Genomic DNA, 24,584 nt, shown 5'->3' with positions numbered 1-24,584 from the left:
AATTAAACACAATGTAGTTAGGCAACGTTTATAAGAATTGTAAAAAATATATTTTTTTTACATTTTGTTTTATAAATGTTGCATATCTATATCTATGTTATGTTTATATTTCCTGTTTCAAAAATTGTTTAACATTTAGTAATACTTGTGTATGTTGTCATCCTGGTTTATCTTGTGTTGTAAAATGGAAAAAGGAGCAAAAACTTGAGGCTCTCAACTAAATTTTTGCTAATTCCATTTCCTAATATTTGGTGAACAAACAGACTGGAGAGGCAATACAAACACAATTTACTTACCTATCTACTTGTAACAAATATTCATCAGCATAAATCGTGTATGTAGTGAAGGATCTTGCTAACAGCTGAACCAATGTATTACCATACAATTTTATATTACTCAGGAAGGAATTAAATATTTGAGGGAAAGATATTTACTCCCTACCATAAGAACTTGCAAATGCAATCAAGCAGCAAAATATTTCACAACTATTAATGTAACATATATCATCCAAATGAAGTTATATCAAAAAAATATTCAACAAATAATACGATATTTAAATCCATCAATCGTATGATCTATACTATCTCAATTTTATCTTCCTTATAGAGCTTATCAAACTATGAATCCTTTTGTCTGTGACCAATAGAAAAACAGGGAAATAACAATCTAGCCTTATTATTGGTTTGAAAGTTTACTGTTTTTGATAAAAAGATATTTTTTTCCTTTTTTTCATATTTTCAGTCAGGTATAAAGAGTTAAAGCTTTTCTTGGACTAATTTAATCGTGTACAATTTCTTTTCTAAAATTGATGTAAAACATATATTATAATTACACCTTATGAAATGCTAGAGATACATGAATTCAGAGTATAATGATAAAATCTACCAGTCCAGCCTGCCAGTTACTTTACCAATTGCACAGGTTAGTTTCAAAATTTAAGGGGGGAGTTGGGGTGTGGATTTTTTCTTGACCCACCTCTTGGCTATATTAGGGTGTAACAGAGATGTTTGAGGTGTTGCGGGTTAGGGGGTGGACACCTAGGAGGGTTTTCTCCTCCCCTCAACTTTTGTCATGGGGGTGGATACACCTCTTCTTCACATCTCTGTTGAAAAAACAATTAAACCTCTGCAATGATATCAACTCTTCTTAAAACATGAAAGCTTCACTAAGTCCTTCCATGATAAATATGTAATTTTCTAGCAAATCTAACAAACATAAGACTAATTGATGTGGGATTATACTAGGGGTGTCATCCTATATTAGTGAAATTATAAAGAATTTATATGACTATTATAGAGGTATAAAATGTTTTATTCAATATCTCTACAAAAAATGTATAATAGTTCATTATAATAATGTACCTAACTTTTGATGATCAATATTTTGCATATTTCTAAAATGAAAAAAATACATACCTAGGAAAAGTAAAATTGAACAAATAAAAATAATTTATTATTTTTAAAGTTAATATTTATTTTCAGACAACCATAGTGATCTCTGTTTACCTGACCATATCTTTGTCTCTGGAGAGATACATATCAATAGTCTACCCTCTCCTTTCATTCAGAACTAGGTGGGAATTGTTATTTATCACATCGTTTTATGGACAGCTTTCCGCTGTTATCGAAATCTGGTATTAATTTCATGAATTTTTTTTGATATTTCTGGAGAATTGTCTAGAGTAATATGCTATCTATAATTCTTTAGGAGGGCTGAGACCTGGTTCTTAATCAGCAGATATTAATCTGTTTAAAGCCAAACTGGAAAATGCTTTTCATTTTTTTTATCAGCTGAAAATTATTTTTAGTTCATATTATTAAGAATTACAAATCAAAGATGTCTGTTTGTGACTAAAACAGGATGACTGCTTGCTTGTCTTTCTATCCGTGGGTACTTAAGGACTAAGAGTTTAAGCAATGTTTATAATGTACCTTCCCATAGGTCCAGGAAAGTTTTATGGAGTAGGTTAACACAACCCTGCAAAGAGAAATTGCACCTACAAAAAATCCCGCTTCCTATTTCTTTCTCCTTTTAAAACTAAAATTATACATACCCCACCACCTCTCAAGTGCCCCTAGAGGTGTCTAGAGGGCATTGTCATTAGTGTAGAATATAGTACACAAAGCAAAGCAGATATATGTGCATGTAAAGGTTTGGCTGGATATCTGGCCGGTTATTGGATATTGAAACTATAAGGATACCAGATATCTGGCTGATTTTTAATGCTGGTTATCCGGTAATTTTTCGGATATCAAATGTTGGCCAGATATCCGGGCGAAACCGGATATCCAGCATTAGAAATCAGCTGGATATCCGGTATCTGGCCAAAAAAGTATCCGGCAAAACCCTAGTGCGTGTGTGACTGGAAGACGGATAATGAACACACCTACATAACTAAAAGTAGCTGCCCTACTAGAAATAAAAAACAAATATAAATTTTAAACCTTAAAAATATAGAAACAACATTTTCAGAATTTAAATTATTTCCGATTTTTTTTTTGGTTGATAAAATATCTAAATTAAGTAATGTCCTTTTAAATGCGCAAATATAAATTGAGCAAGACCACTTAGAAAATTTTATATCATATATAACTTTAAACGTCATATGTAATTCAAGTAAATTTGTACATTAATTTTAATTAATTTTTAAAGATTTAATCTTATATTTCCAACCAGACTTTTAAATAAACTGACTTCAATCATACCGTTTTTTGACAGATTTGAAAAAGATATTTTTCTATGGTTTTTTTTATAACCCGCGACTGTTGCGTAAGATTTATTGTTAAAAGTGTCATATTGTTATGTTGTGCTTCTAATGATCATGTTCTTGTTAATATAATGAGAAGTATATAATGCTACATGTTTGCACATGTCAGACGTCATAAGTAGGAGAAGAAATATTTAAATTGGCAAACATAGCATTCATTTGTCTTTTCATTTTTCCTTAAAAATGTAGGGTTTCGTTCATTTTTAGTAGCAAAGCAACGCTATAATTTACTTTGTCAGTCTGTCACGCTATGGAGCTAATTTTCTCGTCTTCTATCCTATTATATAAAGTAATAAGCTTTTTTTTGTCTGTAGCGAAGGATCTCGCTAACCGCTGAACCAGTATGGTTCTCCTTCACAGTGAAGCTTCTAATATTTCCAGGGAAGGTTTTTAAGTATTTTGTGGGAGGGTATTAATTAAAATTTAAATCAATAAAAAATTACCCATCCCCCCCAAACAAAAATATATTTTGTTCGTTTTCTTTAAAATTTCAAATAATTCAAAGGGGGGGGGGGGGAGAAGTTCGATTTTCCCCTCTCACCTTAAAGACCCCTAGAGTCTAACAGTTTAAATTTCCAATGAATGTGCATCTAGTCTTTTCAATAGTTTGTCCTTTTGTCTGTAGGTTTTGCTTGAAAAGACATAAACCTTATTTTAAAAAGGTTTCGTGATTTTTGCCTATTTTCTTTTCATTCTTTTCTTTATTATGACAACTGAACAACTGCTCTATAACTCACTTTGTCCATTTGTCATTACCATGATTTTTTCTAATGCTTGGCTATGGGTGTTGTCATCCTTGTGCTTCTATTACATTACCCAATTCTATTGACGTGGCTGCCTTATATCTAGTTATGTCTCTAGTCCATGACTGTTAGCAAAATTAACAATACTTCAAACTAGTTGCTTCGTCTCTAGCCTCTGGGATAGGGTGGGATATTTCTGGATTATCGATTTAGACCACCCTAAAACATTCTTAAAGCTTCTCTGAAAATGGCAACTATTTGGGCGAATAATTAGTTTACTTTTTTTACATTACTTTTTATTTCGAGTTTACATGCACACTTGACTTATATATGTAATTTAATGCATTTTCTAAGAAGACAAATATATATTCAAATCTGAATAAAAATCTGAGGCGGATTCACAGTGGCATTCACAGAGCTATGTCAAGGGGATGCTCGAAGCACCATATTTAATATTGACATCCCCCTCAAATCGGTGTGAGTTTTAGGGGGTGGTTTGCAGTTAAAAAGAGTGGTATATTTTTAGTTTCATCACCCTACGCACTCACTAGAAAGTCAAAGAAGCGTCACTGAATTGGAAATTTTTTTTTACATCCACCTTAAATTTAAGGAGGGTGTGAGTTTTTTACGTTGACAACCCTTGGCTATATTAGGAATGAAGATCATCCAAGAGAGTTGTAGTGGGGTGACACTTAAGGTGGTGCATCCACCCCCTTTATTTTACACCCCCCTTCTCCATGCATTCTATCAAATCTATATAAGAAATAAATTAAGAAAAGATAAAAAAAATATCTTCAAATAAACATTATCTTGTAATGATATTATATGCACTAAAATATTTGTCAATTCTGAAAGTTTTTTGTGTTTCTTATTCATCTCTTTCCCACGCTTTCAAAATGTAATTTATTGCATTTTTTTGACAAGACAAGTTTATTTGTGACGCATGGAATTTTGGGATAGTTTGTGTCATTTTGAATTCAGCAAAACATTTGATGTAAAAATCAAGTATAACATCGCAATACGGAACATTTTTCAAGAATTAAAAAATAAAAATTTTAAATGAATACCAGATTTGTTAGCCCAGGCCTTTGGCCCCTCACGATAACAAAACTAGTTTTAATCATATAATTTATCATTTTTGAATCCGCGGAAAGCTGTCTATAATACGATGCGATGAATAACTATTAATATAAAAAAAATAGATTATTTTTCATAAAGTATTTATAAGCATAAATAGAATAACTACTTCGTTATCCATGTATGCTTGTCTTATATTATACATTTACTAAAATCGAACGTACTTACTAGTTTTAAAAAAAAGGTTTTTGCAACTTTTTAGATAGATTTTTACGATTACTCGTTGATTTAGCTATTTTTGGCTATTGTTTGTAAAAAAGAAAAGAAAATAATGTTCAACTTTGAAAATTTAGATCTTTCTAGTATCAAAAACATTCAATTTGTTAAAAAAAATCATATGAAAAATTTATTTTTTGCTGAATTACATAAACGTCTCTAGCAACTAAAAATAATTATTCATGTAACTATTTGTTTTGTCATATTCTCCCATTCTCTCCAGTGGATATAGAATATACTTGGATATTATGACAGGAGAAAAATTGTCGTCAACTTAGATTGCTCATATAAACATTTATTTGGCAGTTCGTCTAACCCATAAGAAAGGAGGGGATGGATGGGTGATTGTTATTTTAGCCAGCTACAAGTTGCACTTTATTAAAGTACATGATAATCTGATGTATGATCCAAGTAATAATAATTAGGCTTGGACCGGATATCGGATATCCAACTGATTTCTTATGCTGGATACCCGGCCGGATATCCGGCCAATCTCTAATAATAATACATTATCTCTCCCCCCCCATTGTCTTATTGTCCTATGATTAATTGGTCTGTGTGCTCTGGTCTTGCATTGTTCATCAAATAGGCCTTAAAAATTTTCATTCTTTTTTTCCTACTAGCGGCTTCGCCCCTAGCATCTAAGGGCTTTGCCCCAAGAAGTATAATTACATCTTTTATTACCTGGAGATGCCCCCACTCCACCACTATTTTAATTCTAAATAAAATGGTGAGGGATTTTTTGTTTTTGTGAGGGTTGTGGGTGTCCCACCCCCCAAGAAAATAGCCTAAAACCACCACAGGACCAGTAGGTATATTCCCTGAAAAGTAGAATCCGATCGGTTTAGTGGTTACCGAGATCTTAAGGGACAGACAGACGGATGGACAGAAATCACTCTACTTTGTATTATAGATATGTGTTATGATGTTTAAAAGTGGCAGGATACTTGTCTATCTGTCTGTGAATGTGTTTTTTTTGCTAACCACTGGGACGATTAATTCTCATTTATATGGTGCAGCCTTTTAAAAATAACAATATTGGTTATAATATCCTTTTTTTAGTTCTAAATTTAAAGGGGAGGGTCGACATCCCCAATCAATTCCTTTTTGTTCCTCTAAAGGCCTCTAAAGTCATTGTTGCTAGTATAAAAAGTAATATACTGTCTACAATTAACTAAAAGAATTTCAAATAATCAATATAATGCTTTTAAAAATATTTAGAAAATGTTTAAAGGATATTTGTTATTTTTTTTATTTTTGAAAAATTGAAGTTGATTGCCCATGGTTCTATATGAATAACAGATCCATAGTATAGATGTATATACAGACAACTACCTCCCTTTCTTCTTCAAAGACCTCTTTCGCCTGCTTCTATATTATTTTCTGCTACTTAGCTGTGTTAATTAATATAAGCGACATCATTGGTTGCACAAGGTGGTTGTGATGGGGAGATACATTTATTTAACCCCTTCTCCCTCTAGTGTTTTACTCTTATACATGAATCTAAAATGATATTATTTTCAGGACAACCCGAGCATTTCTGTGTCTGTCCCTACCCAGCGTACTCTTTTCTGTCTTATTTACCCTACCAAACTATTTTGTTATCAACACAGAGAAGCGAACACCTGAGAAAATGTTGATGGAAAAAGGCACCTCGTCTTTCAATAAACCCAAGGTGATGTTTTATATAGAAATTTTAGAAGTGAAACTACTCTATAACTAAATTTCTTTGGGTATAGTCTCCTTAAGGGGCGATTCTTCTTTTTTTCTCAGCTGCTTTTCTCCTATTTCTAGCCCCTGCGTGGGGCTCTAACCCTGTGGGGCCAATTACCTAACCCTGTGGGGCAATCACAAAACCCAATATATCCTAATCTAAAATAACCTATCAAAAGTCATTTTAAAAATACGATGAATCGTCCCTTAATGGGCGTGCCACCAAAGTGACTATTCCCCTTTCTTTTTCCGTCCGTCCGTTCGTCTGTCAGTCCGAAACGCTCTGGAGGGTTGTTTATTAATACAGCTGATATTTAAGTAAAGATTCTTGTGGCCTATCTATATATGCAACTCTAGTCTATAAAACATTTGTCGGTCATGCATGCTTTAAAAAAAACGTACTTTTAAAAAGATTTTCGTGATTTTTTTTGGCTTATCTCTCTTTTCCTTTTCTTTGTTGCGGCAACTGAACATCTGCTTTTTCCGTTTATCCAAAACGTTGTTTGCATATTTCTAATTCATAAAATTTCAAATTACATTTATAATTATTATCATAAATTTGTAATTTACAATTTATCTTTTCTGTAAAACGTAGAGGGACAAAGGGACTCAAAAATCAGCCATGTGACGTCATATCCATCTCTTTTTTAGGCGTTTTCTTTCCTATTTCTCCTCTCATCTCCCTCATTTTTATGACGTCACATGGCTGATTTTTGAGTCACTTTGTCCCCCTCTACATGTAAAATATATAAGTTGGAAAGAATTTTAATGTTAGAGGTAGATTTGAAATCTGCATCAAATTTTAAGGATTTTTTGAAAAATCCATTTTTTTTATAATTCTTTAACTAAAACCGCAAATACAATTTAAGTTAATTAATTTTGACATCTGTGATTGGTGGTTTGAAAATTATCTGCGCTCTGATTGGAGAAGCTTAAGTGGCGTACATCATTCAACCAATTAGAGCGCAGGTAGTTTTTAATCCACCTATCACGGATATCAAAATTATTTAACTTAAATTGTATTTGCGCTTTTAAATATAGAATTTTACAAAAAACGAATTTTATAAAAAAAATCCTTAAAATTTGATGCAGATTTCAAATCTACCTCTAACATTAAAATTCTTTTCATCTTCTATAATCATACTCTACATATAAAATATGTAGTTAATGTAAGCTTGATATTAGCAAAGTATTTGACAACACAGAAATTCCTTTTCTCTGCTCTCTATGACCCATTAACAATTAATTGTCCTTGCTTAAATTCTAATAGCAAAAGAAAATTGTACACAATTTATTTTCAAAGGCTAAGCTTTTCTATATTCAGGGTCGGTCCGTCCGTCTGTCCGTAACGGTTAGCTCTTTTCGTTAATATAGGCATGTTAGAATTGTCTTATCGATATCAAAGTTTGCAATTAGGTACGATTTAGGAAGCGTAGCAACTCTATAGCGGTTACCAGAAAGTCCGTATGTCAATTTAGGACATTTTTTATGACAACCAATTTGTTCTTGATATATTTATCCTATTCATCTGATTCCTATTACAACAAGGTGAAACGTTAAAAGAGAAGCATCTCTATATTTAAGTCCTATAAAATGTATGTATGTCCATAAAAATTATCTTGTATTTTAGCAGTTTTGCATCAAATTTACTTACAATTTTGCTTAGACATTTATATTCTGTTTATTCAGTTCTGACACTCTACAAGTTTTAATGTTCGTTTGTCCTACCGTTTTAGAGCTTCGCTTTTATGGATGTCGTCATCCTTGTTTATGTGTGTTTTGATATTTGCTGAAAAAAAAGAACCAAAATTAAATTGAACAAGGAATACGATGTACAAAAATAGCCAATAGTCTCAATAAGATTTGTCCATTAATTGTGATGCAAGATTGATTCATAGATTTTTCAGTTTTTGTGATTTTAAAGCTTTTATGATTTATTTTATCAAGTTTATGGATGTTGTCATCCTTGTTTCTATTAGTAATCTTATTATGCAATGTAATGTCTATAATAGAAGTGAAAATAGCTTTGTAATACTAATATAAATACAAAAGTATCATTGATAATTAATGTATTTATTGCATATACTTATTTATTTTAGACTTTTATTTTTCTTTTTAAAAGCGAAGCTTTTCTATAATTAGGGTCGGTCCGTCCGTACGTCCGTCCGTCCGTCCGTCCGTCCGTACGTCCGTAACGGATAGCTTTTTCCGTTAATTTAGGCATGTTGGAATTGTCCTATCGATTTCAAATTTTGCATGGTGATTCCTTTAGTAGTTAGGTACGATTTAGAAAGCGTAGCAACTCTATAATTATTACCAAAATGTCCGTACGTCCATTTTAAACATATTGATTTTTTACTTTTTTAACAACAAATTTTTATGTGATCAAATCATCGGATTGATCTGATTGTTGGTATATTGATTCCTGGGACAACAAAGTATAATGTAATAAGCGAAGCAACTCTATAATCAAGACCTAAAAATGTAAGTATGTCCATAAAAATCAAGCAGTTTTACAACAAATTTACTTACAATTTTGCTTTGACTCTTATAAATTTATATTATGATAATTAAGTTCTAACACTATACAAGTGTTAATGTCCGTTTGTCCTCCCGTTTCAGTGCTTCGCTTTTATGGATGTTGTCATCCTTGTTTAATACAAAATAAATGAAGAATATGACCTAAAATATTCATACTTTTATAATTACATAGTGATATTTGGATATACCAGGGATCTAGAGGGATAAGACAATGTCCGATAAAATGATGTACATCCCCAATGATGATACACAAAATTACCCCTTCTGTACATTCCAATTAGTGGTTGAAATGTTTTGACACTCAACTTAATAATCCAACCAATTGTGAAACCAACGAATAATAAAACTTTTTAAAAACTTTGGGGACTAGTGTAAAAAACAGCCATATATCCTCTTCCTCCCTTTTTTCTAAAAAATCCATTTAACTTGAAAATAATTATGTTTTTTTTCTAATTCTCAGGATCAAGAAATAAGATGGGCTGATTTTAGAAATAATGAAGCTTACATCACGGTAATAAATTTACTCGTATTCATTCGAATCCGGTGGATAGGAACCGGTTCTCATGAATACGAAAAAACTATGTCTAGCATCGTATTATATCCAGCTTTCTACGAATATAAAAATGTACAATCATAAGATTAAAACCAGTTTTTTTAGCCGGTGCCTTCGGCACCACGGGGCTAAAAAAACTAGTTTTAATCTCATAATTGTACATTCTATATCCGCGGAAAGCCGTTTATAATACGATGCGAGAAATAACTATTATTTACTTTAATTAATAGAAAAGAAGTTAGGTACTAATATAATTAAGTTTTTGTCTGACAGTTTATATCAATAAATAGTTAATATGAAAAAAAAATATATCTTTAGCATTTTCTGATTATTATCGATAAATAATATGATATGGTTTTACTCGCGGCTACGCCCCTAGAGGACTCTAGGTTCATTTGAGAGATGTAGGGAGAAAGGGGGGGGGGGCCGGGGGGGTAGTTGACCCTACACTTTCAATTTTCGTCTTAGAATAAAAAAACCTTTTCTCTTGGAGGGTGCAGCCAGGTACCCTCCTCCCAAATATTGATAAACTTTCTCTATACCAATAAGAAGCTTCACTGGAAAAGAAAAACCAAATCGGTCCAGAGATATTTCAAAACAGACTGATAGACATCCTTTTACTTTTAAATAGGATCATCTAATTTAACAGCAGATCTATAGTATAGATGCATATACAGACAACTATCTCCCTTCCTTTTCAATGGCCTTTTTCGTCTGCTTCTGAATTATTTTCTCTAACTTGGCTGTGTTAATGTAAGCGACACCATTAGTTGATTTTCAATGACCTATTAGAAAGGTTGCACAAGGTTGATGCGATGGGGAGATACAGTTATATAACCCTTTCTTCCTCTAATGTTTTACTCTAATAATTTAACAGACTTTTTTCTAGTTTCGTAATCATTTTTCTAGTGTGGCTTAGAAACCAATTTAATATCATCCATACTGAAAAATCATGTATAGCATTGTATTACAGACAATTTTCTACGAATATTAAAATTAAAAATCATAACAACACTAACAAACCTGGTTTTAATCTAATATTTTTTTTATTTTAATATTCGCAGAAAGCTATCTATAATACGATGCTAGAAATAACTATTATTTTTAGGTGTATGTGCTGTGGTTGCATTTAATCTTTATAACCATCATTCCCTTTATACTTCTGCTTTGTCTTAATAAAGTTATATACAACAAACTTTCAGAGGTAACTTTTAGGAAGACGAAGAATGTCCCTCAAAAAATCGGCATGTTACGTCATAAATCCGAGGGATTATCCATATAATTTCTAGGGGTTTTCTTTCCCACTCCTCCTCTCCTCATCCCTTATTTTTATGACGTCATTGAGAGACTTTCTACGTCTTCAACTTTTAGTTTTAAATCATTCAGTATCTATCCTATAATATGAATTATTAAGTTTCCTGTCTGTTGCTTAAAATCTCGGAAACTGCCGGACTAAACTTGTACTTTTCAGGGAAGCTTTAGAAAGTCTCGGGGGTGGTTTAAGATTTTTTCTTGTCCTCCCCTCCCATCCCCTAAAGGCTGGGGGTCGGGGCGAAGCAACTAGGCGAAATATATAAAGTTGTAAGTTTTTTTGTTTCTAGCTTAAGATTTTAACAATTACTGAACCAATTGGGTTCTCCAGTTTAAAGACGCTTCATTTTGATACAGGGTTGGTTTTAGATTATTTAATTGTTGAAAAAGGATAAATTGCTTCCATAGACGCTAGTTTAAAAAAAATTAGGCTTTTTTATAACAAACGAAGGCTGTAAATTGTAAAAAAAAAAACTAGGAAGCTAACTAATTGGCTATTGATTAACAACTTACGCATAGGGTTGGCAATCAGTATCCGAATCCGGGATCCAAAATCCGCCCATTTTTTAGCCAATTTTGTAATCCGGATCAGGAATCCGTTTTTTAATAGCGGATTCGGATTCTTAATTGGTAAACTAAATTAGCGTCTTGGGTTTTTTTTCTTTCAACTCCGCCTTTTTGAAGATTATCATTATTATATTGTATAATATCTTTTAATCTGGTTCGATTCTCGGAAGTGAATTATAAAGAACACTGAGAACATTAATTTTTAGGAATTATGTAGCACTTAATTTTTTTTTAATTGCCTTAAAATATTGCTCGAATTCGGAATCCGAATCCGGAATCTTTCAAAAATAAGAATCCGGAATCCGCGGGAATCCGCATTTTTTTGGCAGATTTTTGTAAGAATTCGAATCCGTATTCGGTCAAAAAATTTGACGGATTGCCATCCCTACGTTACGCATATCATAATGTTAAAAAAATGGATATAGGATATAGGTGGATATATTGACAGAGTAAAACTTGTGTTAGATTTAGCTTTCTAATATGGAATCCATTTATTGGTCAGTTCGTTCGTCCAGTAAGTTTGGAGGGGATTGAGTGAAGGGGTTAGCTGCTGGGGGTATCGTTATAATAGCCATCTATAAGCATAACTTTATCAGAGTACATGAAAATCTGTTGCAACATCCAAGTAATAATATATATCGATTTTAGACGCGGTCAGCCCTCCGCAGATCATCAGAGAACATTGTCCGCAAACGGGAGATGCGGATGGCGAGAATTTCGATACTAATAGTCATAATATTTCTTCTCTGTCACACCCCAAAGGTAATCAATAATACAAAGTGGATTGATGTCTGTCCGTCTGAAGCTTAAGATCTCGGTAACCACTGAACCGATCGGATTCTACTCTTCAGGGTATATACCTATTGGTCCGGTGGTGGTTTTAAGCTATTTTCTTGGGGGGGGGGTGGGGTGGGACACCCCCAATCCCCCCAAAAATGAAATTACCCCCCCCCCTCAAAAAAAAAATTGGGGGGGGGGGAGAGTATGGTTCGGGGCACCCGAATTTTTTTTATATTTTTTATCTTTTTAAAAACTTCCTCATGGGGCAAAGCCCCTAGAGGCTAGAAGCGAAGCCGCTAGTTAATTAAAAATTAAATCTTTAGTTGACTTCCTATCATATAAAGGTTTTATGTTTGTTCACTAAGATCTTGTCAACGACTTAACCGATCAAGTTCTACATTTCGGGGGGAGGCTTGATATAGGACAAGGGATGGTTTTAGGCTGTTTTTTTTTGTAAAGGTTGTAAATATAAAAGTAAAGAATAGGAGGCAAATTCTAATAAAGTAGTTAAAGCATGACAAAAAGCACGAGAAAAACGTAGAAAAATAAGGATTATTTTTGAATGTACACTTTGTTAGAAATAATCAATTTAATTTTATCCTTTGGTAAAAGTAACAGGATGTCTAACTGTTTATGTGTGTGTATTTCGAAGGATCTCGCTAACCGTTGAACTGATATGGTTTTCATTTACAGTGTAGATACTTATAGGTCCTGGGAAGATTTACTACAATTTTGGGGGGGGAAGGTTCACCACCCTCCCTAAACGTTATACCCCCCCCCCCCCATTAAGTGTCCTTAGAGAACTCTTATCGCTTAGCCGCTAGTAATTGATATAAAAATAACGATTTTATAAGAAAACCCATATACTAAATTGCCTTTAAAAGTATAAAAATCATTTATTTGTTTTCAATAAACCAAATATAATTGGAACATAATTAATAAGATATCGTTTTTGTATTCATCCAAAATAATGAATCAAGGGTACAATGAAATAAATCTTAATGATCTAGAAAAAAAACCTTTAGCAGGTATTGCCATTTATTCACTTAATTTAATTAAGCAATTTAGGTTTTTGAAATATCTATAATACAAAGTAGAACGATGTCTGTCTGTTTGTCTGTCTGTCTGTTTGTTTGTAGCGAAGGATCTCGCTAACCGCTGAACCGATCGGGTTCTCCTTTACAGGGTAGCTTCTCATAGGTCCCGGGAAGGTTTAGAACTATTTTCTTGGGGGGTGGGACACCCCCAACCCCCCCAAAAAATAAAAATATCCCCCCCCAAAAAAATATTTTTTCTTTCTTTTTAAAACTAAAATTGAAATAGTAGGGTCGACTACCCCCCCCCAAATTAAAAAAAAAAAATTCCTTTAAATATAAAATACGAAAAATTGGTTTGATCAAACCTTTAGGTAATATTAGATTTAACAACTTTATTGTCTGTGTGTAATAATTCGGATTTTAATTCAATGCAAAAACTGTTATGCCCCCTTTTTTTCATTAAACAAGGATGTCAACATCCACAAAAGCGAAGCACTGAAACGGTAGGACGAACGGACATTAACACTAGTATAGGGTCAGAAGAACTGAATAATCAGAATATAAAAGTATAAAGAGTCGTAGCAAAATTGTAAGTAAATTTGTTGAAAAACTGCTTGATACAGGATAATGTTTATGGACATACTTACATTTTTAGGACTTGATTATAGAGTTGCTTCGCTTATAATATTGTACTTTGTTGTCCCAGAAATCAATATACCAAAAATAATATTAAACGGATAATTAGTTCACATAAAAATTTGTTGTTAAAAAAGAAAAATCAACATGGAATGGACGTACGGACATTCTGGTAATTATTATAGAGTTGCTACGCTTTCTAAATTGTACCTAACTACTACAGGAATCACCATGCAAAGTTTGAAATCGATAGGACAATTCTAACATGCCTAAATTAACAAAACAAAGATATCTGTCTCGGACGTACGGACGGACCGACCCTAATTATAGAAAAGCTTCGCTCATTAAAAAAAAAACATGCAAAAAATCCACAAATAAAACACTAATGTACTTTTAAAAACACTGTCGAACCTCAAAAAAAATATTTAGTCTTGATTATAGATATGCTTTGCTCATAAGTTTAAAATTGATAAGCCGATTTGAACATATCTTATTTAGGGAAGACAGACCGACTCTATAATAAAAGAGAGAACACAGGCATAGACGAAATTAAAAGAAGTAAAAATATGCAATGTTTTTTTTCAAAATTCTTTTAATTTAATAAAATGTTGTATTATTCGGCTTTGAACACAGTAAAAGTGTCTGACTGATTATGACGTAACAAAAAAAATTAGCCAATGAGAGGACACTATAAATTTTACCACTCGTCAATAATGGCCTCTCATTGGCTAATTTTTTTTGTTACGTCATAATCAGTCAGACACTTTTACTGTGTTCTTCGGCTTTAAAAAACTTGAATTTCAAGCTCAAGATAATTAGTGCAATATTAGCTACTTGTAATTTCATCAGTCATTTTTTTTGTTTTTGATTAATCATATTTTTTTCTAGATGATTCCTAGCATTTGTGAAATTATAACGAGTAATGCTGGTAAGTTTAAAATCGATAGCATAATTCTAACCTGTCTGTTTCAACGAAAAGAGCTAACCGTTACAGCCAGATCTACGGACGGACCGACCCTAATTGCAGAAATAATTTATTTTATTATAGTTTATTCATTAAAAAATGCATTAATTCGTACTAAATGTAATTGAATAAAAGTGTGTTACAAAATTGCTTTAAATACAGGATATTGTTTTTTGACTTATGTACATTTTTAGGAAATAAATATTGATATTCTTCATTTATTATATTGTACCTTGTTGTCCCAGGAATCAATACTCCAATAATAATATGAATAGGATAACTAAGTCATACAAAATATTTCTGTCAAAAACTTTCAAAATCAGCATGTTTTGGATGACTTTTTTTTGCCTAAATTAATGAAATGAGCTGTCCGTCACATACAGACTTATGAACGGACAGGCCGACCCTAATTATAGAAAATCTTAGCTCTTCTAAAACAGGTAACGTTATGAGTTGGAAAGGAATAAGTTTTAAATAGTTTATTTTAAGAATACACGGCCCCCCCTCCATACTCTTTTTCACTCATCTCACCACCACCTCTCTTTTTAAAGGCAGACGATAGGGAAATGGAAATTGGAGGTGGGGGCAAGGGACAAAGGATATAAACAGGGAGAAAAGGGGAAGGTAGGCGCGCTGGGCCATAGAATTGTTAATAATAGTTGCCAACTAAAAATGAAAATAAGAGGAACAATTTTCTAATATTTTTTATAATCTACTTTCTAATCCTTCTAGCTTTTTTTTACTATTATATCTTACAAGTAATATTTTAATACCACATCCTTTTACATTATTAGAAAATTGCACTTTTTAATTCTTAGTTGGCAACTGTTGAATGATTGCCCCTTTTCTTCTTGTTCATATTCCTTGCTCCTTGCTCCCACCTCCCTTCTCCATTTCCCTATCGTCATATGGCCCAACACGCCTGCCTGCCTGGCAAGAATATGACATGGCATGTCTGCCTGCCCCTTTTCTCCCTCTTCATATCCCTTGCTCCTTGCCTCCACCTCTCTTCTCCCTTTCCCTGTCCTCTGCCTTTAAAAAGTGAGGTGGGGGTGAAGGGAGTGAAAAAGAGTATGGGGGGGGGCGTGAATTCTTAAAATAAACTATTTAAAAACCCCCCTCAGCACACTAAGAGGAGCAAGTATTTTTGCTACAATAGACAGATAGACCAACTTGTAGAGTAGCAACAAGGACTAATTATGAATCATTAAGGACTAATTATAAATTAGTAATGACTAATTATGAATAATGAAGGACTAATTATTAGTTATTAAAGAATAATTATTAATTATCAAGGACTAATTATTAATTATTAAGGACTAATTATTATTTATTAAGGACTAGTTATTAATTATTTATGACTAGTTATTAAGGACTAATTATTAATTATTAAGGACTAATTATGAATTATTAAGGACTTATTATTAATTATTAAGGACTAATTATCAATTATCTAGGACTAATTATTAATTATAATGGTCTAATTATTAATTATTAAGGACTAATTCCTGGAATGGTTGAAATATCACATCTACTTCTAATCATAAATGGGAGGTAAGTTGTTTAGATTTGAGGTTACAGTGACAGGTTAATTATTTTTTCTCGTATTCATTCAAATCCGGTGGATAGGAACCGGTTCTCATCCATATGAAAAAATTATGTGTAGCATCGTATTATATCCAGTTTTCTACGAATGTAAAAATGTACAATCATAAGATTAAAACCAGTTTTTTTAGAACGTGCCTTCGGCACCTCGGGGCTAAAAAACTGGTTTTAATCTTATAATTGTACATTCTATATCCGCGGAAAGCTGTTTATAATACAATGCGAGAAATAACTATTCTTGCATGTAGCTCGACAGCCACAGCTGCCAAATATAGCAGCAGCGCCCCAAGTTGCACTAAATAGTTATGAAATACTAGCGGCTACGCACCATGTGGTCTCTAGTGAAACTTGAGGTGGGTATGGGGAGGGGTGGGATTTTTTAAAATTAAGGGTAGGTATGCATTTGTAAAAAAAATAGTTATACACCTTTCCAGGACCCATAAGAAACTATATTGTTATTGAGAACCTTATCGGTTTAGCGGTAAGTGAGGTCCTTCAGTACAAACAAAAAGACACACTGACAGGACACACAGAAAACTGTCTCGAATTTGTATTAATTTTGAGGAACAAGACTCCAGTGACGTCATATTTTTCTTTTCCGAAAAAGGGAAGGGGGGAAGAAAATCTCTTCAAAAGAGATGCGGAAAACCCCCTTTTCTCCCATCTCTTTTTTCTTCCCCCCTTCCCTTTTTTTTCTTTCCCCCTTCCCTTTTTCGGGAAAGAAAAATATGACATAACTGGAGTCTTGTTCCTCAAAATTAATACAAATTCGGGACAGTTTTCTGTGTGTCCACTGACAGACATACACTCATACTTAAAGACATCCTGTAACTTTTTAAAAAGAATCCATACTTTAACGTTCAACTCGTAATATTATTCTCAAAGAACTGTATTTTTTGTTCCCAAGAAAGCAATACTGAAAAAATAATATTTTTCATAGTTATTTTTTACCAGAAAAAAGGGATATGTAAATATTTTTTTCAGCTATACAGCAAATAAAAAAAGTACCTTTACTTTTTTTTCATATTAAAAACATTTTTGCGCAATTTCTCAATACGTGTTTTCACAAAAAAAAACACTCTTATTTTTAATTTATTAAATATTATTTTAATTTATGAAAAATAAGGGAGGAGGGTTACCAGTACTCAACAAGTTATTTTTTTTGTGAAATTGCCTCCCAATCCCTTTATTCCATGGTTATTTCCGAGCTATTGAGTTCAATAAAGTTGTATATATAACTTAGATAAATATTAATAAAGAAATTATAAAAAAGAATATATACATTATACATATTCTTCAATATAAAGTGATGCGATATCTATCTATTTATCTATCTTTCTAACTATCTATCTATCTATCTATCTATCTATCTATCTATCTATCTATCTATCTATCTATCTATCTATCTATCTATCTATCTATCTATCTATCTATCTATCTATCTATCTATCTATCTATCTATCTATCTATCTATCTATCTATCTATCTATCTATCTATCTATCTATCTATCTATCTATCTATCTATCTATCTATCTATCTATCTATCTATCTATCTATCTATCTATCTATCTATCTATCTATCTATCTATCTATCTATCTATCTATCTAATAATAATTATTTAGTGTAAACTTCTTGATATACTCGTGTTCAAGTGGAACTAATATAATTGATCTATTAAGAAGAAGGTAAATATAATATATAGTGCTAGCGGCTACGCCCCCTAGAGGCCTCTAGTGACACTTTAAATGTTTGTTGTAAAAAAATAATACGAAACCTTGCAATGTTGCGAAGGAGTCTCTATCAAATTATAAACAGTTATAAACCTTCCAGGGACCTATGAGAATCTACCCTGTTAAGAAGAACCCGATCGGTTTAGCGGTTTGCGAGATTCTTCGGTACAGCCACACAGACAAACAAACAGACATCCTGTTACTTTAGTATAAGGATATAAATTAGAATAGGCTGACTGATTGTCTGTATGTTTGATTCTTAAGATCACGCAATTCACTGGACTTATATAATAAGATTTATATAGGTCCTGGGAAGGTTTTTATCTGTTTTGGGGTGTGACTCTTTGTACCTTGAACCGCCACACTTGACCCCCTTAGTTTTGCTTGGGGGTGCCTAAACCCCCGTACGCACGCCTCTGATCAACACACTTTTATACATGCTGGATTGTTTAAAGTAAACAATGATTACATACGTCAAACGCTATTAGTAAGTCAAACAATCGTAAAAAAACACACTGTACACAAAGTCAATCAAAAAAATATATTAGCCTGTCCCCATAACAGATAAATTTCCATAGTTTTAGTCTAATTGTGGTAATACGACAACCAGACGGACAGGCAGTTTACAGAGTTTTGGTAGAATAATTAAAGGCTAGGGCTCGTTGAATCCGAACTCGTTACCCTGTGGGCCGAGAACGCTCGGCTTACCAGATAATAATGCCAACACGATGGCCATATTTTTATTAGTAAAATATTTTAATGTAGTGAATATAGGTTTTTAGTATTAATATTTGAAGCTTTTATAGCGCCTATAAAAATGCCGTCATATTGGCCTTCCATTGGTCAATTAAAATGTATACTGGCCTACCAATGGTAATTTAATCTGTGTATTGACCTATTTTTTGTCCTTTGTATTGCATGACGTCTATTTTTAATGGACAGAATAAAGATCTTCTTGATATTAGTAATACTATTGAAGTATTTTAGTATCCACCCCTCTTCAAAAAAATATAAAGCTTCTCTGAAACTGAAACATACTATTACTCATACACATAGAACAAAAAAATGCTAAAAGAATATTTTGAGAAAGGCTAACGTACAGTGTAATAGCAAAACAAGCAACTATAAAGTAATTAATTAGCCTGCAAATCTTTTATATCCAGTTAGTAACAATTAAACATAAAGATAAAGAATAGTCAAATAAGAAATAAGAACAATTAAAGGGTGTTCAAAAAAACAATCGCTCACAGTTTGAACCACCATAAGTACTTCAAATCTTGGAGATAGACCCCATATAATTTAAAGTTTTTTTATGGAGCATATAAAAAATAGACACCAGATTTCTAAGTCAATCTATGCCAATTTGGCATAAGAAAGACAGACACATCCAACATTGAGACATGACGGCTCTGTCTATTTCTATTTCTTGATGTTTGCCAGGTCTTTCTTTTTTAAGCCAAAATGGCTAAGATTGTGTCAAAAACCTTGTTAAGGTGTCTATAGAAAGGTCTTTAAATACCCCATCAAATAATTCAAACCTTATGGGGTCTATCTACAAGATTTCAATTACTTAAGACGGTTTGTTCTTTTTTTTAAAAAAGACAAATTTGTCTTAATTTGTAATAAAATATGCACTTTTGGCGTAGATCAAATTTCTCTGCAAGGGCTAGGTCTCAAGCTCTAGTACTCAATAATAATTCAATATTGTTTGTTCATTGTCATTGCTTGGGCATAAATTGTATTATTTTTTATTAGTTTTGTACCAAAACTGTAAGGTTTATATTGAAAAAAGTGAACCGATTGGTTTTTTTTCAACGCTCTTTTAATTAGGGCACAATTCTTAAAATTCTTGAAAACAGATGTCGTCTTTGTTTAAGGGGTCACCGGTCTGGCAACCAGATGTCACCAACCAATTCCAGAACAAATATTCATGTAAGTGCTACGCTTTTCAAATGGATGTAGAATATACGTGGATTTTATGACAGGAGAAAAATTGTCGTCAATTTAGGTTGCTAACATGGGACGCATTCATGGTCAGTTTATTTATCGGTAGAAGGGGAGGGGATAGGGTAAAGGGGGTGGATGGGGGTTATTTATCTTTTAGCCTGCTGCAAGTTTCACTTTAGAAAACATTAGGGAATTATGTTGATAATTAATATTAGATTCATAGTTTTTAAGTAGTAAACCTATTATTTGATTTAAAAGAAATTGTAGAAAAAAATTCAATATTGAAAAAAATATTCTCTGACGTTTGGGACTCCTGTGTTCGCCACTCTGACGTTTTGGACTCCTGTGTTTGTCCACTCAGACGTTTGTCACACTCCTGCTTAAGTCCCACTCTGACGTTTGGGAATTCTGCGTTTGTCCCACTCCTACGTTTGTCGTGGAACCCCATTTTCAACATGTTGTTTTTTACTTTTTTTAACAAAATTTTTTATTTAATTTAATTATCCGATTGTTCTGATATTTGGTATACTGATTCCTGGGACAACAAAGTACAATATTATAAGCGAAGCAACTCTATAATGAAGTCCTAAAAATATCCTAACAATTTTGATTTGACTCTTATTCATTTATATTTAGATTATTCAGTTCTGACACTATAAAAGTGTTAATGTCCGTTTGTCCTACCGTCTCAGAGTCTCGCTCTTAAGGATGTTGTCATCCTTGTTTTTATATTTATCATGTTAAAAAGCAAAGTCGCCAATATAAAAAAGTAGAAAAACACGTTAAATAAAACAACATATACGTACTTTATAATCATACTAGCGGCTTCGCCCCTAGCCTCTAGGGGCTTTGCCCCAAGAGGTTATCAAAAAAAAATTAAGGTGAAATTCGTAAAAGATCCAAGGAAATCTCCTGCAAAAAAAAAAAAAAAAAAATGGGGGGGATTTTTTTGTTTTTTGGGGGGTTGAGGGTGTCCCACCCCCCAAGAAAATATCTTAAAACCACCACAGGACCAGTAGGTATATTCCCTGAAGAGTAGAGCTCATTCGGTTCAGCGGTTACCGAGATCTTAAGCTTCAGACGGATAGACGGACAGACAGACGGACAGACATCGTTCTACTTTGTATTATAGATATAGTTTTTTTTATAATCCCAATAATAATTATAATAATATTTACATTTACAAGTACAAATTACATAGGTGCTGTAAGTACAACATTTATGCTTTATTTGGTTAAAGATTATTGCTTTGTATGAGCTAAGCTATTCTATACTTTATTATTCCGTAGTCATTATAAAAAAATCTCGTATTCATTCGAATCCGGTGGATAAGAACCGTTTCTCAGCCATACGAAAAAACTATGTCTAGCATCGTATTATATCCAGCTTTCTACGAATATAAAAATGTTCAATTATATGATTAAAACCTTTTTTTAGCCCGTGCCTTCGGCACCTCGGGGCTAAGATAACTGGTTTTAATCTTATAATTGTACATTCTATATCCGCGGAAAGCTGTTTATAATACGATGCGATAAATAACTATTATTAATTACCTCCCTCAATCCCTCCTAAGAATTTGTGGCGCTTCGTGCAATGATATAAAGTCCTTTGGTTTTAAAATTTTAGCATTGTAAAAAAGCTTGGACGTCCTGGTATGAAGCTTTCTTAAAATGTAAAACCAACTGATTTTATTGTTTGTTAGATTTTAAAGGACTGACAAAGTAAATAACAACCAATTTGGTCTAGAATGACTGAATGGGGTAAAGTAAAATATAAAAACAAAGCTCTGAAACGGTAGGACAAACGAATATTAACACTTGTAGTGTGTAAAAACTGTACAATCAGAATATAAATGTATAAAATTGAACAAAATTATAAGTAAAATTGCTGAAAGACTGCTTAGTCAGGATAATGTATAAGGACATACTTAAATTTCTTGATTACAAAGAGGCTTCGCTTATAACATTGTACTTTGTTGTCCTAGGAATCAGAATTCCAAAAATCAGATCATTCGGATAATTATAGAACATTTGTTATATTTTTAAATCAAATTTGCTGTCAAAAAGTTAAAAATCAACATTTTTTAAATGGACACGCGGACATTCTGGTAACGATTATAGAGTTGATCCGCTTTCAAAATAGTACCTTACTATTACAGGAATCACCAAATGGAAATTAACATTAAAGAAAAGCTTCGTTATTCAAAAGTATAAATTGTGCCACTTTTGCAACTAAATATATCCTTGTTATCTTGCTTATTCCAGGTATTTTTATGATTATTCTATTTGCTTAGAATATGTTTTTATATGGAGGAATTAGTTTAGCTAATCGTTAAGCTTGCTTGGTGATAACAATTTTTTAGTAGGGAAGCTACTTTATAATTCACTTTGTATGTCCGTCAGTCCGTCCGTAACGCTATGGAAGAAACGTGATTTTCTCTGCTCCTATTCAAGATAGACAGCTTAAATTTTTATTATAGATTCTTATGACATATGCCCATCTAATCTATACATTGTTTTGTCCATCTGTCTGTTTTTTTGGGGTGCTAGATTGATTCCTAGATTTTGAAGTTTTCGTGATTTTCACAATTCCTATTCAAGATAGGAGGCTGAAACTTTCAGAGAGTAATTTATATTAAATTCTTATTTTCACCAAGTTTTATTAAGATTTGTTTATTAATTGGGGTGCTAGATCGATTCCTAGATTTTCAAGTTTTCGTGGTTTTCTCTATTCCTATTCAGGATTGACGGCGGAAACTATCAGTGATTGAATATGCTCATATTCTATATATTTCCCTAAAGTTTCATCAAGATCTGTCTATTAATTGCGGTGCTAGATCGATTCCTAGTTTTTTTAGGTTTTCGTGATTTAAAGGTTGCGTGATTTTAAAGTGTTTGTGATTTTCCTATTTAATCAAGTTTAATGATTATTGTATGACACTGCTTTATAGTTAATGTTTTCCCGATATCCATTCATAATTTTTGAGCTTCACTACTTATGGATGTTGTCATCCTTGTTTGTAGCTATGTACTTACTTTATTCATTACATATATGTACTATTCAATATTCATATAACTTTTAGATTATTACTGATACCCTTTACAATGATCTGAAGGGACAAAACAATGGCCGATAAATTGATGGACATTCCCAATGATGATACAAAAAATTACTTCTTGTGCAGATTAAAATTGATAGTTGAAACGTTTGGACACTCAACTTAATGAACTAACCTATAAAAAATTCACTAAAGTCCCCAAAGTTGTTAATCCAAAGACTTAGAAAACGTTATTATAAAACTTTGGGGACTAGTGTAATAAACTGCCCAATGTCCCCTATTTATCTGGGCCCTTTTACACTTTCCTACAGCTATTTATAAACACAAGGATGACAACATCCACTTTTGTAGAGTGTCAGAGCTTAAAAAGAACAACATTAATCTGTAAGTCTAAACAAAATTGTACTTATATGTGTTGCAAAAGTGCGTATATACAGGATACATACTTTCATTTTTCAGGATTTGATAGAGGTGCCTTGCTTATAATATTATACTTGTTTTCCTAGGAATCATTAACTCCTTATTAGAAAACAGTACCAGTTTTGTTCGCCCGGGCCTTCAATAAAATTAGTTTTAATTTTAAAAATTTTAATTCTGCGGAAAGCTGTCTATAATACGATGCGCTAATTAACTATTATATTTCAGGTGTTAAGCCGTTATACAGCGCAGTCGTCGGTGCAATTACTGAGATGCTTAAAATCTGCAGAGAGAGACACTAGCATTGAAGAATCTATAAACATGTGAAAACAATGATGACGCTCAGGACTATCAATTAAAAGACATCAAAAGAAATTAAAAAGTGATTACAGGGTATTTTAAACAATACAAATATCAAATAATGCAAAATTATTGTCTTTTTTTGGTTGCATATGATACCATGATTAAATTTAAAATACTTTTTTTAGGGGGGAGAGTGGATTTTCTATTAATAGAAGGTCATATGTTGGAGGGGGGGGGGGGGATTTTTTAAATTACAAATTGTTTCATGGACAGTTATGTATCATCTCCAGATGCTTATAATAATAGAGTATAGGTGAAATATATCAATAATACAAAGTAGAACGATGTCTGTCTGTCTCTTAAGCTTAAGATCTCAGTAACCACTGAACCGATTGGGCTCTAAACTATAGGGAATATACCTAATGGTCCTGTGATGGTTTTAAGCTATTTTATGAGGGTTGAGACACTCCCACCTCCCGAAAAAAAGGCTAGAGGCTAGGTGCGAAACCGCTAGTATGAAATATAATAAAAAATATGTTGTTTAAGACACAGAAAAA

The 24,584-nt window shown here is 32.6% G+C and overlaps 1 protein-coding gene across 1 annotated transcript in view; it reads left to right on the top strand.

Moving 5' to 3' along the window:
- Positions 1 to 24,188, top strand: part of LOC145325913 (FMRFamide receptor-like) — a 53,290-nt gene extending 29,102 nt beyond the window's left edge. Inside the window, exons 6-16 of the mRNA XM_080168916.1 lie at positions 866 to 921; positions 1,482 to 1,573; positions 6,388 to 6,538; positions 9,578 to 9,628; positions 10,779 to 10,874; positions 12,197 to 12,310; positions 14,890 to 14,929; positions 16,465 to 16,519; positions 18,195 to 18,257; positions 20,180 to 20,234; positions 23,953 to 24,188. Of these exons, the coding sequence (XP_080025042.1) occupies positions 866 to 921; positions 1,482 to 1,573; positions 6,388 to 6,538; positions 9,578 to 9,628; positions 10,779 to 10,874; positions 12,197 to 12,310; positions 14,890 to 14,929; positions 16,465 to 16,519; positions 18,195 to 18,257; positions 20,180 to 20,234; positions 23,953 to 24,051 (872 nt within the window). The 3' untranslated portion in view covers positions 24,052 to 24,188. The remainder of the gene's footprint in view (positions 1 to 865; positions 922 to 1,481; positions 1,574 to 6,387; positions 6,539 to 9,577; positions 9,629 to 10,778; positions 10,875 to 12,196; positions 12,311 to 14,889; positions 14,930 to 16,464; positions 16,520 to 18,194; positions 18,258 to 20,179; positions 20,235 to 23,952) is intronic.
- The last annotated feature ends 396 nt before the right edge of the window (positions 24,189 to 24,584 follow it).

Source organism: Acartia tonsa, chromosome 8, assembly GCF_053477335.1.
Source record: "Acartia tonsa isolate MP-2025a chromosome 8, ASM5347733v1, whole genome shotgun sequence".
Classification (NCBI taxonomy): Eukaryota; Metazoa; Arthropoda; class Copepoda; order Calanoida; family Acartiidae; genus Acartia; species Acartia tonsa.
Note: the sequence above shows the minus strand (reverse complement) of the source record. Positions and strands in the feature narration are given on the sequence as shown.